The sequence below is a fragment of the Drechmeria coniospora genome, chromosome 01, assembly GCF_001625195.1.
Source record: "Drechmeria coniospora strain ARSEF 6962 chromosome 01, whole genome shotgun sequence".
NCBI lineage: Eukaryota > Fungi > Ascomycota > Sordariomycetes > Hypocreales > Ophiocordycipitaceae > Drechmeria > Drechmeria coniospora.
The window spans coordinates 9465548-9480788 of record NC_054389.1 but is presented as its reverse complement, the minus strand read 5'-3'; the positions used below and the strand labels follow the sequence as shown (position 1 = coordinate 9480788).

Genomic DNA, 15241 nt, shown 5'->3' with positions numbered 1-15241 from the left:
CGGCACCTGCCATTGCGGGTCCAGCCATCTTTGTCCTTTGTTGAGCGGCCAAAGAGAGGCTTCTTTCAAACAATCAAGCCAACCCACCCTCCCTCGCATTACCTTGTCCGTTCGCCCTTCGAGACTCCAACCGCCGCGATGGACTCTCCCATCGTGCAAAAAGCGCTTGACCATGTCCGGCAGATTCTCTCGCCTCCTGAGAAAATCCAGTGGGCCCTTGCTGGCGTTGGCGCATTGTACATCGGCACGAAGCTATTGAGCTACCTGTCCCTGATCCTCAGCTCCGTCGTCTTTGTTGGTCACCCAGTAAGTCCATCGACCTCATCCAAGCTACGTTGTTTGCAAGAGCCTCTCGCTGACACTCCCAAGCTTCGAAAATATGGTCGCGTTGGCACATGGGCCGTCGTGACCGGCGCTTCGGATGGCTTGGGAAAGGAGTACGCAACCCAGCTCGCGGCCAAGGGCTTCAATCTCATCCTCGTCTCCCGAACGCAATCCAAGCTCGACACCCTCGCCGTGGAACTGAAACAGAAATATTCCGCCAAGGGCTTGCAGATAAAGACGCTGGCCATGGACTTTGCCAAAAACGACAACGGTGACTATGAACGGTTGCGCGAGATGCTCGGTGGTCTCGAAGTGGCGATTCTGATCAACAACGTTGGCCAGAGCCACAACATGCCCGTACCGTTCATCCAAACGCCCAGGGAGGAGCTCGAGAACATCATCACCGTCAACTGCATCGGCACCCTCAAGGTCACCCAGCTGGTCGCCCCGATCCTCAAGGCCCGCAAGCATGGCCTGATATTGACCATGGGCTCCTTTGGTGGTTGGACGCCCACGCCCTACCTGGCCACCTATTCCGGCAGCAAGGCCTTCCTCCAGCAGTGGAGCAACGCCTTGGCCTCGGAGCTGGCCGATGATCACATCGACGTGTATCTGGTGCTGAGCCACCTCGTCACCACCTCGATGAGCAAAATCCGCCGCCCGAGTCTGCTCATCCCTAGCGCTCGCAACTTTGTCAAGGCTGCCCTAGGGAAGATTGGGCTCGGCGGCTACCAGACGGCTCCGAACACGTATACTCCGTGGTGGAGCCATTCGATCATGCTGTGGCTCATCGAGAACGTGCCCGGTGTCAACAGCCCCGTCGTCATCTGGATCAACAAGAAGATGCACATTGACATCCGCGCGAGAGCCCTGCGCAAGCGCGACCGCGAGGCGAAGAAACAGTAAATGCATCAACTGGTTCCAAGACAAGGTCGATAGCGTTTCGAGGTAGAGGAATTCTCAATCTTGCAACAATGTATTTGATCGCTCGCATGTGCTGATTGGAAAATTTCACGTCCTCAAGAGGTTGCTTCAGAGAAGCCCCCAGTGAGTCTTGGACGTACGCCCGCAATGCACGCTTACGAATGAAGGGCACGATATGGAAGATTACGTTTGGAGAGGGCACTTTTGCAAATCAATGTCGATACTTGCGTCGTTGTCGTATCCTGTCGTCGTAGTTGTGCGCAGCTATACGGTAGTTCGTAGCCCTCGCCAGCGTCCACTGTGGTGGTTGTTGGGTATGCACGTACAGTAAGTACAGCGAATGCCGTACTTATATAACCCTGCTATATCACAGAGCATGTACTGTATCCGTACTCCGTACTGTACAGAGTATTAATAGTTGTACACCTTCGCATCCAGGGAGGTATTATTGCCTACCACCTAAAGTGGGTCTGTCTGTTCCGGGGAACAAGCTCCCACCGCAACATCATAGCACATATCCTCGCACGCAAGAGATAATTACCTCCAGATTGCAATCAGCCTGGTCCTCGCTCTCGCCACCGCCGTGCGATGCATTCTTCTGTACCGGGGATGCAGCTGAAATCCGTGCGTGGCCATGTATGGTACTGCGCAGTATCGTGTCGATAGAGAGCGCAACCATTTCATCGAGACGATATGCAACCGCGAAGATGATATCCGCCGACTCGCCTCCGTCCATCATACCGCGCGTCTGCCTTGCGAATTCTTTCAACCGCCAGTATCTGATGACCATACGGCACGTGGGACCTTCAACATCTGCTTTTTCGTCCAGTTTCTCACGGGCGAGAGATGGGTCGTTCGAATACCCCTACGACCATGCCTTGGGTTCCCCGCGAGCTGCAAGCTGGAAAGTGAGGTTGCAACTATGATGTACGTATTCGTTTCCCCCGGCACATGCGGACAACTGACTGGCGCTAGCTTGATTGCCGAAAAGACGTCCATTCCAATCCCTAGGATCATTGCCTACTCGCTCGATCAATCTGCCGATCCGCTATCCACCTACATCATTCTGGAATACGTCGCAGGGGACAGGCTGAGTGCCGATCGGCTCAAGAGTGCAACACAAATGCAAAAGGGAAATTTATACAAGTCTCTGGCCGAAATGTACATACAGCTCAGGCGACTCGAGTTTCCCTCCATCGGACGACTGGTCCGACGTGACGGTGGTTTTGAGGTCGACCGACAGGTCGTCACAATTGACACCAATTGCCTCCAAGTCGAGGGCCTAGATCCATTTGCCACGCAATCATCGTATCATGCGGACAGGAGCACTCTGAACTCGGCAAATAAATATGTCGACATGAGATTGCAAATCAGCAGCAACGCATTTTTCAAAAGCCGAACCAACATCGAGCATGGCATGGGTGCAAGTGTATTGTATCATTTCCATCGGTTCTGTCAACATGCTAGAACGTGGACGGATTCAACACTCGATCAAGGACCCTTTGTTTTGGTTCACGGCGACTTGGGACCCCAAAACCTAATGGTAAATGAGACTCTGGACGTCGTCGCTGTACTTGATTGGGAATGGAGCCGCGTCGTGCCCGTCCAGTTTTTTATTCCACCCCTATGGCTTACCGGTCGCAATACTGTTTCCCTCGCCGGACCCAACACGTACAAGCTTTATTTGTTGACAGCGCTGTCGGACTTTCTTCGCGTAGTGAAGGATCAAGAGCTGCGCACTTTTGGAAACGACACGCTCTGCAGCGAATGGACGATTCGGAAGGATGATGCCGGGCCGCTTGTTGCCAATGCTTTGGAGAACTGGACCGATATTGACTGGTTCGCATACAGGTACCTAAGCCAGGGGAGGGATGATGAACTGGTGGAACGTATCGAGGCCTTCATGGAGGCCGATCCGATCCGAGGCTTCATTGTTCAAATGAAGGAGGATGACGCCAACGCCTATGAGCAGGAACTTCGACAGCTTGAACTTGAGACTTGGCAGGCCTCAGCCGGCTTTGGCAACGACACCAAAGACTCGGATATATTTCTATCATGGAAGACTATGGCGTTGCGGGCTGTGCACAGCACGTCGATGGCTGCTTTGGCGAGTCTTGTAGTTTTAGGCGCATTCTTGGTGGGTAGAGGATGGAGGTTATCCCCAACCCTCTAGCAGCGTAATTTCGTTCCGGATCTCTGATTCCCTGTCTGTCAACTCAATCACCTTTGCCTCCAAAGCGTTGACTTCCTCCTCGAGATTGAGGTTCGACACTTCTCTCCCTCTGTTGGCTTTTGCTGCATTTGACGAGGATGAAAGTTGCGAGGCAACGTCCTCCGACATTCGGTTTCGTATTTCATTCATGTCCATACGCAGCTGATTGATCTTGCCTCGAACGATTTGAAGCTGCCTCCTCTTTTCCTCTAGTTCTTTGATGCGAGCATGGTTGATTTTGTTGGACATTTTCGACTCATAAGCAACACGAGAACTGTCAGTGTTGTGCTGTCGAGCTCTTTCCTCGAATAAAAACGTACTGGTTCAAAGATCTGGCAAATTTTTGTCCTGCTTCTTTCCAGAGAGATGCCGTTCGGGGGGTTTGGAAGATAGCCGCCGTCCATCCAGGCGAGGTGTCGTGAGACAGGAGGTCTGGTGGGAGGAGGGAGCTGGCATCCCCACCATAATCGTTGCCGTTTCATCACCTTCATAGTTGGCTTGCTTGCATTGTTGTTTATTCATCAAGTAGTCATAGTAATCATAGTAGTCTTTTTTATGGCAATTCATTGGGCGTGCCTTGCACGCAAATGCATGGATGTCTGTAAGCGCCGTCGGGGCGGTCCGGGATGCCTGCGTCGCAGGGTGACAGTAATATAATGTCGGAGAAGATATGAGTTGAGCATGACGGCAGTTGCAAGATGGAGGAAACAAGATGATTGTCCTCGAGAATATTGATAGAAGAGGGGGAATGGAGATCCAAATTAGACCATTTGGACACCTTGCAAGTATTGTAAGTAGAGGAGAGGTTTGATATGGCAAGTACGGAGTACGCGTGCAGTGCGCGTAAATGGACAAGCCAGATGGATGTAGGTCGATGAAGAACCGCCCTCCCATTTTATTTTTTGCTACGTATTGTGCTTGTAGAAAAGACAAAAATAACATCCTCTTTCTGTAGCCCAGCATGACTGTCTCATCTTTGCATATGAATTTCAAGGTTGCTTGTAAGAGAAACGGCGGACAAGCACTTAGTATACAGGACGGAAAGCAACTCCTAACCATGGTGCCTAAATATGATCCGGATAAAAGCGGCGCCGGACAAAAAAGTTGCACCCCCACCACTATTGCTGACAAGCTGCGATGACTCCCCTCCCGGGTCCCGAGCCGCCAACCAGCGCACAAAATAGACCCCTTTCCCCAGTCGCCCTCCAGTGACGGCTCAGGCATGCTGTTTGCGCTCAGCAAAACTGGTCCCAGATTATCTCGAAGCGTCGCAACATCCCGTCGTTGCTTCACGAAGCCGATTCCTCTACGCACCCTGACATTGACGCATTTTCAGCGAGCCTCGTTTGCTCAGGACACCATGGCGACCAACGATGGAGGCAAGGAGGCCAAAAAGTCTGGCGGCGGCGTCACGTTGAAGACGCCCAAGGGCACCCGGGACTGGAGCGGCCCGGACATGATCTTGCGAGAGGAGGTCTTGTACGTTGGCAAGTCCAGTCAGTTGCGCTGGATGCTGGGCTAATACCTTTTGCAGCCAGTCAATCACCGACATCTTCAAGCGCCACGGCGGTACGCCCCTCGACACGCCGGTTTTCGAACTCAAGGAGATTCTTGCCGGCAGTAAGTTTGATCTTCCCCTGCGTGCCTACGCTTTCGAGTCGTTCCTGACCATGGCAGAGTACGGCGAGGACCAGCGACTTGTCTACGACCTCGGCGACCAAGGCGGCGAGATCTGCTCGCTGCGATACGACTTGACCGTCCCCTTCGCCCGCTGGTTGGCCATGAACAACATCCAGCAGGTCAAGCGCTACCACATCGCAAAGGTCTACCGACGAGACCAGCCTGCCATCGCCCGCGGCCGATACCGCGAGTTTCACCAGTGCGATTTTGACATTGCCGGCGTGTACGATCCCATGATTCCCGACGCCGAGACGCTGCGGATCATCGTCGAGGTCTTCGAGGCCCTCGACCTTGGAATCACCATCAAGCTCAACCACAGAAAGATCCTGGACGGCATGTTCGCCGTCGCCGGTGTCCCTGCCGAAAAGACGCGGTCCATCAGCTCCGCCGTCGACAAGCTGGACAAGATGGCCTGGCCCGAGGTCAAGAAGGAGATGGTGGAGGAGAAGGGCCTCGAGGAGGCGGTCGCGGATCGCATCGGCGAATTCGTCCGTCACAGCGGCAGCGTTCCCTACATGGTCAAGCTGCTCCGGGAGAACGAGGAGCTGCTCTCCAACGAGAGCGTCAAGGCGGGCATCGACGACATGGACCTCCTCGGCAAGTACCTGGAGGCCTTGGGCGCGACCGACAAGATCTCGTTTGACATGTCGCTGGCTCGCGGCCTCGACTACTACACAGGCCTCATCTACGAGGTCATCTACCAGCCGCCCAAGGAGGCCGAGGCGGAAGGCAAGAAGAAGAGCAAAAAGGACGACGCGGCGAGCCAGGTTGGCAGCATCGCCGCCGGTGGCCGGTACGACAACCTCGTCGGCATGTACGGCAAAAAGACGATCCCTTGCGTCGGCATCTCCTTTGGCGTCGATCGCATCTTCACCATCCTCAAGGCAAGACGGGAAAAGGAGAACGCGGGCAAGTCGCGGACGACGGACGTGTACGTCATGGCCTTTGGCGGCAAGGACTTTGACGGCCTGCTGTCCGAGCGCATGTCCGTCGCTCGAAGGCTGTGGGAGGCGGGCATCCGAGCGGAATACTCGCCCAAGGTGAAGCCCAAGTTGCCGCAGCAGTTCAAGGCGGCCGAGGACAGGGATGTTCCGCTCGGCATTATCCTGGGCCAGGACGAGATGGCGGCCGGCCAAGTTCGGTTGAAGCAGCTGGGGCAGACCGACGCCCAGGGCGACGATAAGCTGGGTAAGCTGGTGAACATTGATGATCTGGCGGCCGAGGTCAAGAAAATGCTGCTCTAGAGAGACGGTCGTGTGGGAGAGGGGGAAAGAGTAGACGGAGGAATATGTGTACATATTTCTCAGCGCCCTGGAGTGTTGCGTGGATGTATGCGAACATGATCATGGCCCTGAGCTCTGTTGGCCAACAGCGGGGCCGCGCTTCGCATGTGCGATGATGGCAGCATTCATGTGGTTGTCGTTGGGTGATGTATCGGAATGGGATCCTGGTCCAGCGGGTTGGGGGCAAACAACGGGACCGCGCTTGTTGCGTGTGATGACGGCAGCATTGATATGGCCTGCAGAATAAGATCAGTGCCGTATGAATAAGATGAAAGCCAACGAAGCGTACATAGCACAAGGCTGGGAGTAACACGTACAGTTCTGTAAATGCTGTACAGTACGGAGTACTGTAAGTACTGTTGGTACTGTACGGTAGACTATGCAGTATGGATGTACTGTACTCCGTACAGAGTACAAGCATGTGCAGTTCTTGAGTAAGTAGGTCCACTACGAGTTGGCGTACAGCGCTGCGAGTGTTCCAGTATGTAACCCTAGTACCTAAGTACAGTACTGTAAGTGCAAATAAGTACCTACCTAGTTAGTAGTAATTACTGAAGTTAGTACGGAGTACTAGGTAAGTAAGTAATACTTGCGGTGCTCCGTATTGTAAGTACTGTACTCCGTACGTGCTGTAAGTACTAATAATTACTAGTACACCTACTCCGTACAGTACTTGGCTGCAAAAATTAGTGTCCACCTATTGTTTTGTTCCCCTGGTCCATGCGTGTTTGCGCAACGAAGTGGACCCCCAATCCGGCTTAGCACAGGCCCCTTCTCGTGAAAAATACAGCTCTGCCAGCCTCCTCGACCAGCTCGATTTCACAACAATCGTCGCCTTGCTCTGCATCTCCGCACCGGCTTCCTTCTTACGCTCTCGGCACTCCTCGACCCGCTTCCAAAGTGACGGTGAACGAGAGACTCTCTGCCACATACCCACGGGCACACGGCGACCGATTGGCCACGGCTCTCGCACCTTCATGATCCGATAACGCGTTGCTCGTCGCCCAGCTCTGGATCGAACAGGCCAAGCCTTCTCGCAGGCCTGCTGGGGGGGGTCCAGCTCCAACAATCGACCGACATGTCGTTTCCGCAAACAACGCCTCTGAGGCCAGTTCCCGGCGCCTTTCTCAACACGCCCGCCGTTGCCTCGAGGTTCCAGGCCGGCTCGGATCCCGTGCGCCGACAGCTGTTTCCCATTTCCGAGCGCAGCCAGCCGAGCTCCGTTGCCATCAGCGCCGCCCCCAGCTCGATGGCGCCTCCTCCGACGTTGAGCTCCTCGACGTCCGTCACCCACGTCGGCTCAGCCGGTGCCGGAGTGGGCGCTGGAGCGGCTCCCGGGGCGGGCGCGGTGGCCATGGCAACGACGCCGCTGCCGCCGCCGCGGTCTGAGCATGTCCCGCCCGTCGTCAAGGCTGCCAAAGCTATCAACGATTTTCTACAGCTCGACGAGACCTTTCCCGACCTCGACTCGTACTGCAGACGTACGTCGGGCTTGCCAACCACCCCCCCACCCCCCCCCCCCCCCCCGAGCTGCCGCTGACAAGTCCCAGAGGGCGCCTCGTCCGACTACGAGGTCCCCGGTCCTGAATCGTCCTGGGCTCCCTTCCACAAGACGCACATGTACCCCATCCCGAACCAAGTTTTTGACCACTACAACTCGGGCGAGCTGCAGACTCTCATGGGGCTCTTTGCCGACATAAACCACGCCTGGGTTGTCATCGACAACTCGCTCTTCCTCTGGGACTATACCCACCCCGATCCTGAGCTCATCGGCTTCGAAGACCAGCCTCACACGATCCACGCCGTCGCCTTGGTTCCACCGAAAGCCGGCATCTTTGTCAATACCATCACCCACATCCTCGTCGTTGCCACCTCGGCCGAAGTCATTCTGCTCGGCGTCTCCGCGACCGACACGCCGGCTGGCACGAAATCCGTCGCCCTCTATCAGACAAAGATGGGCCTACCGCTGCGAGGCGCCGACGTCCGACTCATAACCGGATCGGCCGACGGCCGCATCTTCTTCGGCGGCAGCGGCGACATCGACATCAGTGAGCTCTACTACCAGTCGGAGGAGAAGTGGTTCTCCAACCGGTGCGGCAAGATCAACCATACGAATCCGGGCTGGTCCTCGGTCGTTGCTCTTCAGTCCGGCTTCTGGTCGCAAAAGACGCCCGAGCACCTGGTCGACATCGTCATCGACGACTCCCGAAAGCTCGTCTACACCCTCTCCAACAGGTCGACCATTCGAACGTACCACATGGAGTCGCCCGACCGCCTCAACAAGGTGATTGAAAAGGAAAAGGTGCACTGTCTCCGCGACATCGCCCACATGATCACGCAGTCGAGCCTCCTGAGCGACCGGATGAACATCGTCTCCATCAGCACCATTTCCAAGCAGGAGGCCTCGAAGCTGCACCTCATGGCCCTCACCGACACCGGGTGCCGGCTCTTCTTTAGCGCCACGAGCGCGTCGTCGTACCTCTACGGCTCACAGTCCAACATGGCACCACAGAGCATGCAGGTCCAGTTCATCAAGTTTCCTCCGAGCCCGAGCCCCCGCCGATCGACCCCGTTTCCTCTGTCGGGCCAAGCCGCTGGCAACGAGTTGGTCGTCGACCTGGAATCACCCATGCTGATGGGCAGCAGGCAAGGCGTTCGCTTTGCCCCCGGTTTCTTCCTCGACTTTTTGAGCAGCGAGGGGGATGCCAACGCCGATACATTGTTCATCTCCGGTCCCGAGACTGGGCGGATAAAGCGGACGTCCCCGACGGCACCCCTGCGGTACTTTGAGCAGGGCAGCTGGGTCGACATCGGCAGCCGAGCCGAGGCCGTCGGGCTCATCACGAAACCGTTTGCCGCCGCGCCGCAGCCGGTTGGTTTCGGCAACGAGCTGGCGGTGCAGTTTGACGAACCACCGAGCGAGTTTGCCGTCCTTACCAACACGGGCATCCACGTCATTCGACGGCGACGGCTCGTCGACACCTTTGCCTCGGCCATTCGCGACGCCCCGGGAGACGAAGCCCTCGATGCCGTTTCGCGCCGCCTCATCCAGCTCTACGGTCGCGTGGAAACGGTGTCCACGGCGCTGGCCGTCGCTTGCGGACACGGCGGCGGCGATGCGCGGCCCGGCGCGGCGAGAGCATTGGATCAGGCGACGGAGGATCGGGCAAGGGGGCTCTTCGTCGACTTTGGCGGCCAGCCTACGATCACGGAGACGGACGGGGCGGCGTTGACGACCGACTCGGTCCGTCTGTCGTCTCGTCACGATGCCCTGGTCCTCTATCTCTCCCGTCTGATTCGCCAACTGTGGAAGAAGCCTGTGATCAAGACTGCCGTCTCCCCGGCCGGCGGCGTCGTCGTGAGCTCGACCGTGCCGACCGGTAAGCTGGTCTCGACACAGGAGAACCTTGAGCGGCTGAGGAAGTTTATGGAGTCGAACCGCGGCTTGATTCAGGGCATGTCTGGTCCGTCCGACCTGCTGCGCGTGTCGAGTCGGCAAGAGGAGGTTGCGCTGCAGGCTGAGCACCAGGCGCTGCACGCGCTTCAGAAGCTGATGGAGAGCATCTCGGAAGGCATCTCCTTTGTCCTCATGATGTTTGACGAGCGCGTGACGGATATTTTTGCAAGGCTGGACGACGCGGCGCGGCAGCAGCTGAAGGACCTTTCGTACGAAAAGCTCTTTTCCCAGGCGGACGGCAAGGACCTCGCCAAGCTGCTCGTGAAAGCCATCGTCAACCGCAATATCGAGAGCGGCTCGAACGTGGAGACGGTGGCCGATGCCTTGCGTCGGCGATGCGGCAGCTTCTGCAGCCCAGACGACGTCATCATCTTCAAGGCCCAGGAGCAGCTCAAGAGAGCGTCAGAGCAGGCCCCGAACACGAATCTGTCTCGCAGCCTCTTGCACGAGAGCCTGAAGCTCTTCGAAAAGGTGGCGGGTAGCCTGACGTTTGTCAACCTCCAGACGGCCGTTCGCCAGTACATCGACCTCAAGTACTACGCCGGCGGCATCCAGCTCTGCCTCATGGTTGCCCGGGAAAAGGACAGAGGAAACACGGCGCTCGCGTGGGTCAACGATGGAAAGCCCCCGAACGACCCTCGTGCCGCCGCGTTTGACGAGCGGAAGCGATGCTACGACCTCATCCACAGCACGTTGGAGCACCTCGACGAGGCCTCGAGCAAGGAATCCGAGTACGTCGACGGTAAGATGACGTTGATCGCAACGAAGCGACTGGAGGCATACGACGTGGTCAACAGTTCGGATGACGAGGTCTTCCACTTTGGCCTGTACGAGTGGTACATCCGTCAAGGCTGGACCGACCGCATCCTCGCCATCGACTCCCCCCACGTCATCACCTTTCTCCAGCGGTTGGCGGGAACGAACGTGGAGCACGCGGACCTGCTGTGCCGCTTCTACACCAACCGGAACCGCTTCTTCGACGCGGCCCAGGTGCAAGCCGAGCTCGCCAGCGCCGACTTTCCTCTCGGCATCAAGGATCGGATTCGGCTTCTCAGCTTGGCCAAGGCCAACGCGAACGTGTCGGGGGTCGGCGTGAGCCGACAGCAGCAGCAGGTGCTGAACCGCAACGTGACGGACCTGCTCGAGGTGGCCAATATCCAGGACGACCTGCTGGGGCGTCTGAGCATGGATGAGAGATTGGACCCGGAGAAGCGGGCGGACATTAAGCAGGCGCTCGACGGCAAGATCTTGGACCTCTCCGACGTACGTATGCGCCGCCCAAGATTGGCCTCGCCGCTAACATGGTTTTTCTCTCAGCTCTTCAACGACTACGCCGATCAAGCCGGGTACTACGATTTGTGCCTGCTCATCTACCACACGGCGAACTACCGCAACCCGACGACGATCTCGGGCACGTGGAGCAATCTCATCCAGCAGACGCATGACGAGATCACGTCGAGGCTGGAGGAGCTCGAACTGGGTCAACCATCGCCGCCGATGCCGTACGAGGTGGTGACGAGCAAGATCCAGAACATTGCGCATCACACGTCGCTCGACAGTTTCGTCTTCCCGGTGCAGACCCTCCTGCCGGAGCTGTGCCGCTACGCGGTCGCCTACCAGCAGGATGCGACGATTGGAGCGGACCCGAGCTGGCCGGTGCAGCTGTTTCTGTCCCTCGGGGTGTCGCACGACATGATCGTGCGGGTGCTCGAGAGCCTGTTCGACACGCAGGACTACGGTTTCAGCGGCATGGTTCGCAACCGCATTATCGAGTTCATTGTCTACGTCGTCAACAGCTGGGTGGCGGAGACGCGGCGGCGCGGCGGCGCTGCCAAGGGTGGATCGATCGGGCCGTCGGTCGGCGAGCTGCTGGCACGCTGCGAGGCGGCGATGCCGGCGCCGGGCCAGGGAAGCAACCACGGAGGCGCCGACTTGGCCGACGTGAGACGGGTGCTGCGAACGCTGCGGAGGGAGATTGCGGGCCTCATGGAGAGGGTGCCGACGGGCAGCATGCGGTTCATGTAGAGGCCAAGCGCCCATCACAGCCGCAGGCGTGAGGGAAGGGGCGAAAGAATGGACGGATGGTCATGGGCGCAGGAGGATCGAATCATGATGTTGTACAAGATATTGCACATAACACACACAATTGCGAGGGAAGGGTATTTGCGGATGAGTATCGAGATGGGCGCGGAAGCTGTCGTCTCCGCTCAGCTGGAGGCGAGCCTTTTGGATTTCAGGTTGACGGTTGAAATAGAGAATGTTCGGTTGGTTAGAGTTTTGTGAGCTTTCGCTTGGCTTATCACGCCCCTCGATGCCATTGTTTGCTGCTTTTTGGTGTTGGACAGCCCGACGCGTTCACGGGCTCTACGGACGTCGTCGGCGACTTTTCGGACACTTGAGCGGTGGATGGAGATATAAATTGCGCGCCCGGTTTCCAAGACCAACGGAATCAACAAACGCCCCAACATTCTCCATTGTCTTTGAAATACGTCCAAGAAGCAAGTAAGCCCAGGGGGTCGTTGTTTTTATCGTCAGTTCCACCTCCATCACCATAGTTGTCCTCACCATCACCACCACCACCAACCATCACCACCATCACCATCACCACCATCACCATCACCACCTCCTCCGCCGCTACCACTACCACGATCAGAACCACAGCTGCCACTATCATCACCAGCATCATCTCCGGTACAGTACTCGTCACTTTCATCATCAATATTGTATCGTGACTCGCTATGGCTCGTCACATCCCGCTAGCCGAGGCTGCTGCCAGCCTATCGCAACACTTCCACAATGTGGGCAAGGACAGCAGCAGTGAGGGTGAAGACAACATTATAGTCGCCTCGAAGCGGCTGATGAAGCACCTCGCAGCGCCGTTGGTTTCACAGATGAAGCTGGATGGGAGGCAGTCATCGGGGATCCGGTTGCTCGACAGCGCGTGCGGCGCCGGCGTCTTCACGCAGGAAGTGCAAAAAGCATTGAGGAGGGATGTTCTCGACAAGAGCACATTTGTCTGCACCGACAGCTCGCATGGGATGGTGGAACTGGTGAGGAAGAGGGTAGGAGGAGAGGGCTGGGTGAATGTCGAGACGAGAGTGGCGGATGCAACGGTACGGCGCTGGTCGGACATCCTCCCCTACTCCCATCCTGTCCCTTATTCCTGCCCTTAACTTTATTATGACACTGACATGGCACTTTAAGGACTCAGGTCTTGCGGCGGATTCTTTTACCCACGTTGCGGTGGCGCTGGGTCTTCATCTCATTCCTGATCCTGATGCCGTGCTTGCCGGTACGTTTACCTGCATCATTCATGATACACGCGTGCTACAAGGGGACGACGAGGCGGGAGGGTACAAGTGGCTCTGACATTTGATGCCGTAGACTGCCAAAGGATCCTCAAGCAGGGCGGTGTTTTTGGAGCGACGACGTTCCCGCGCTCCAACGGCCGGCGGTTCTGGTTCCCAGACATGCGAGAGGCATTTGCTTCCTTTTCTTTTCCAGGAGCGCTCCTCCCGGACGAAATGCCGATGCAGATGCACGACAGCGGAAGGTGGGACGATGCGGCTTGGATCCAGACACACCTTGCGGCGAAGGGCTTTGAGGAGGTGCTTGTTGTCGTCAGTGAGGGCTCGTGCCGCGTTGAGGGAGCCGATGAGTGGATGCGCCTCTTTGGCATGATGATGCCTTTCCTGATGCGTACATGGTGGAGCGAGGAAACGAGGAGGGCCCATGATTTAGATGAGGTAAAGAAGTTGGTGAGTCGCTTTCTCAAGAACAAATACGGGGATGAGGGCTGGGAGGTTTCTTGGGAGATTATCAGCATGACCGGCGTAGTGCATGCAAAGAAGTACAAGCAGTAGCAGAAATGACCTACAGTCTATGTCCGGACTTGATGGTCCATTTCCATTAGTTTCGGCATGAAAAATAACATTACTTCGCAGACTGCATGATGTTGATCAAGCTCCTTGATTCACCATCAGGTTGTTCTTGGTGAGGAAGAGGGGTGGTAACGACAGGAGGCTCGAAAAGGGGGTCAAGGTGCGTATTGTTTTGTCACAACTGGGGGGCCATCAGATGTTTTTCAAAGTCATTGTGTGACTTCAATTCCTCTTCTCTACTTCCTTGCGTTCGTTTAGCTGGCTGGTGTTGAGGGGCTCTCGCTCATTACTTGCACCAACAGCGAATGGGCAAGGTTCGTTGACCCAACCTCGCGCTGCGGGGGTTGAAGTGATGAAATCTCTTCGCCTTTGGCTCAACTCTTCGCATCATTTGTGACAATACGTCCGCCAAGAAGGAATGGATGGACTGTCAGATGAGGAGAACTGTGTTCTGCAGTCGGAATACGGAGAAACTCCGAACGAAGCCGCAAATCCAACGACGAAAACCAGGATGACGCATTTGGAACGGCACATGAGGTATAGGGTTTTTCCCATGGACTTGGAGTAAACACCCAATCATGGACGATGTCTTTTTTAATTGAACTGCGTGGTCGAATTGCGCAACGGTCAATGGTGGCCTACGGCTGGAACGGAACGGAGACGACATCATGGATCCTGCTGGAAGCCAAGAGAAGCACACAGTACCCATTCATGTACAAATGAGAACTTAATAATAAGGGACTCGTCCGTCATACCGTGGGGAGTGGGGGGTCCTTGTGCGTGTGTGCGACGTCGACATCGGACCATCTACTCCGTCAGGCGAGAAGGCAACATGGCCGACATCTGGAATCTCCTCCCCGCAACCGGAATAATCATCCGATTCGTGGCCAGATTACCTCATGGGCGGCCTGTGCAAGGCGGATCGTCGGTGAACTCGGTTTGTATTCGTCCAACGCCGATGAAGGTCTGAATCGTCCAACGCTGGCCGTGATGCCGTCGTCACTTTCCGTCCTCGTTCCCCACTGCTCACCGAGCAAATTTTCCCGACACCGGTGAGCATCGCCCATGTCCGGACAGCTCGTGTGTTGAGTGGGCGACAATGCAGATTTCTCCGCAGACCACTTCGCATCCTTGCTGAGCTGGTCGGGTTTCCACACGAATGGCTGGTCCTCTCCTATCCGGCGGTACACCGTCCGGCGCCTAAGGCCTTGCAAGCGCAGTCTCCTTGCCGTCTTGCCATTTCCATGACTTTGACGGGTTCAACAAACATGCTTGTCGGTGGTATGGCCTGTTGATGGCTGGAATCTTTGCGTGCTTTGATCGTTTGGGCCTGCTTCCCCTTGTCGAACTCAGAAAGCACGTTGTACGACCTCAAACTCTCTCTCACACACACACACAAACACACACACACTCTATAGCCCTCGCTCTCTCTCACCATGGCACCCTGGTGGCAAAGCGCCGTCTCCATCATCATTCCTCA

At 56.5% G+C, this 15241-nt stretch overlaps 5 protein-coding genes across 5 annotated transcripts; all 5 read left to right on the top strand.

Annotated features, from left to right (window-relative positions):
* Positions 1-138: 138 nt before the first annotated feature.
* Positions 139-1230, top strand: DCS_02510 (uncharacterized protein; the record flags this gene model as incomplete). Its single annotated transcript, XM_040799837.1, has 2 exons — positions 139-306; positions 370-1230. 2 exons carry the CDS (start codon positions 139-141, stop codon positions 1228-1230), a joined length of 1029 nt encoding a protein of 342 aa, XP_040660720.1.
* Positions 1231-2170: 940 nt separating this feature from the next.
* DCS_02509 (phosphotransferase enzyme family protein) lies at positions 2171-3421 on the top strand (the record flags this gene model as incomplete). Its single annotated transcript, XM_040799836.1, has 2 exons — positions 2171-2845; positions 2927-3421. The coding sequence occupies 2 exons, from the start codon at positions 2171-2173 to the stop codon at positions 3419-3421; spliced, it is 1170 nt and encodes a 389-aa protein (XP_040660719.1).
* Positions 3422-4820: 1399 nt separating this feature from the next.
* On the top strand, positions 4821-6384 carry DCS_02508 (histidyl-tRNA synthetase; the record flags this gene model as incomplete). The annotated part of the gene is made up of 3 exons (XM_040799835.1): positions 4821-4939; positions 4995-5080; positions 5138-6384. The coding sequence occupies 3 exons, from the start codon at positions 4821-4823 to the stop codon at positions 6382-6384; spliced, it is 1452 nt and encodes a 483-aa protein (XP_040660718.1).
* Positions 6385-7501: 1117 nt separating this feature from the next.
* Positions 7502-11905, top strand: DCS_02507 (nucleoporin Nup157/170; the record flags this gene model as incomplete). Its single annotated transcript, XM_040799834.1, has 3 exons — positions 7502-7730; positions 7974-11143; positions 11198-11905. 3 exons carry the CDS (start codon positions 7502-7504, stop codon positions 11903-11905), a joined length of 4107 nt encoding a protein of 1368 aa, XP_040660717.1.
* A 713-nt stretch (positions 11906-12618) lies between these two features.
* Positions 12619-13743, top strand: DCS_02506 (uncharacterized protein; the record flags this gene model as incomplete). Its single annotated transcript, XM_040799833.1, has 3 exons — positions 12619-12993; positions 13085-13172; positions 13265-13743. The coding sequence occupies 3 exons, from the start codon at positions 12619-12621 to the stop codon at positions 13741-13743; spliced, it is 942 nt and encodes a 313-aa protein (XP_040660716.1).
* Between the last annotated feature and the right edge of the window lie 1498 nt (positions 13744-15241).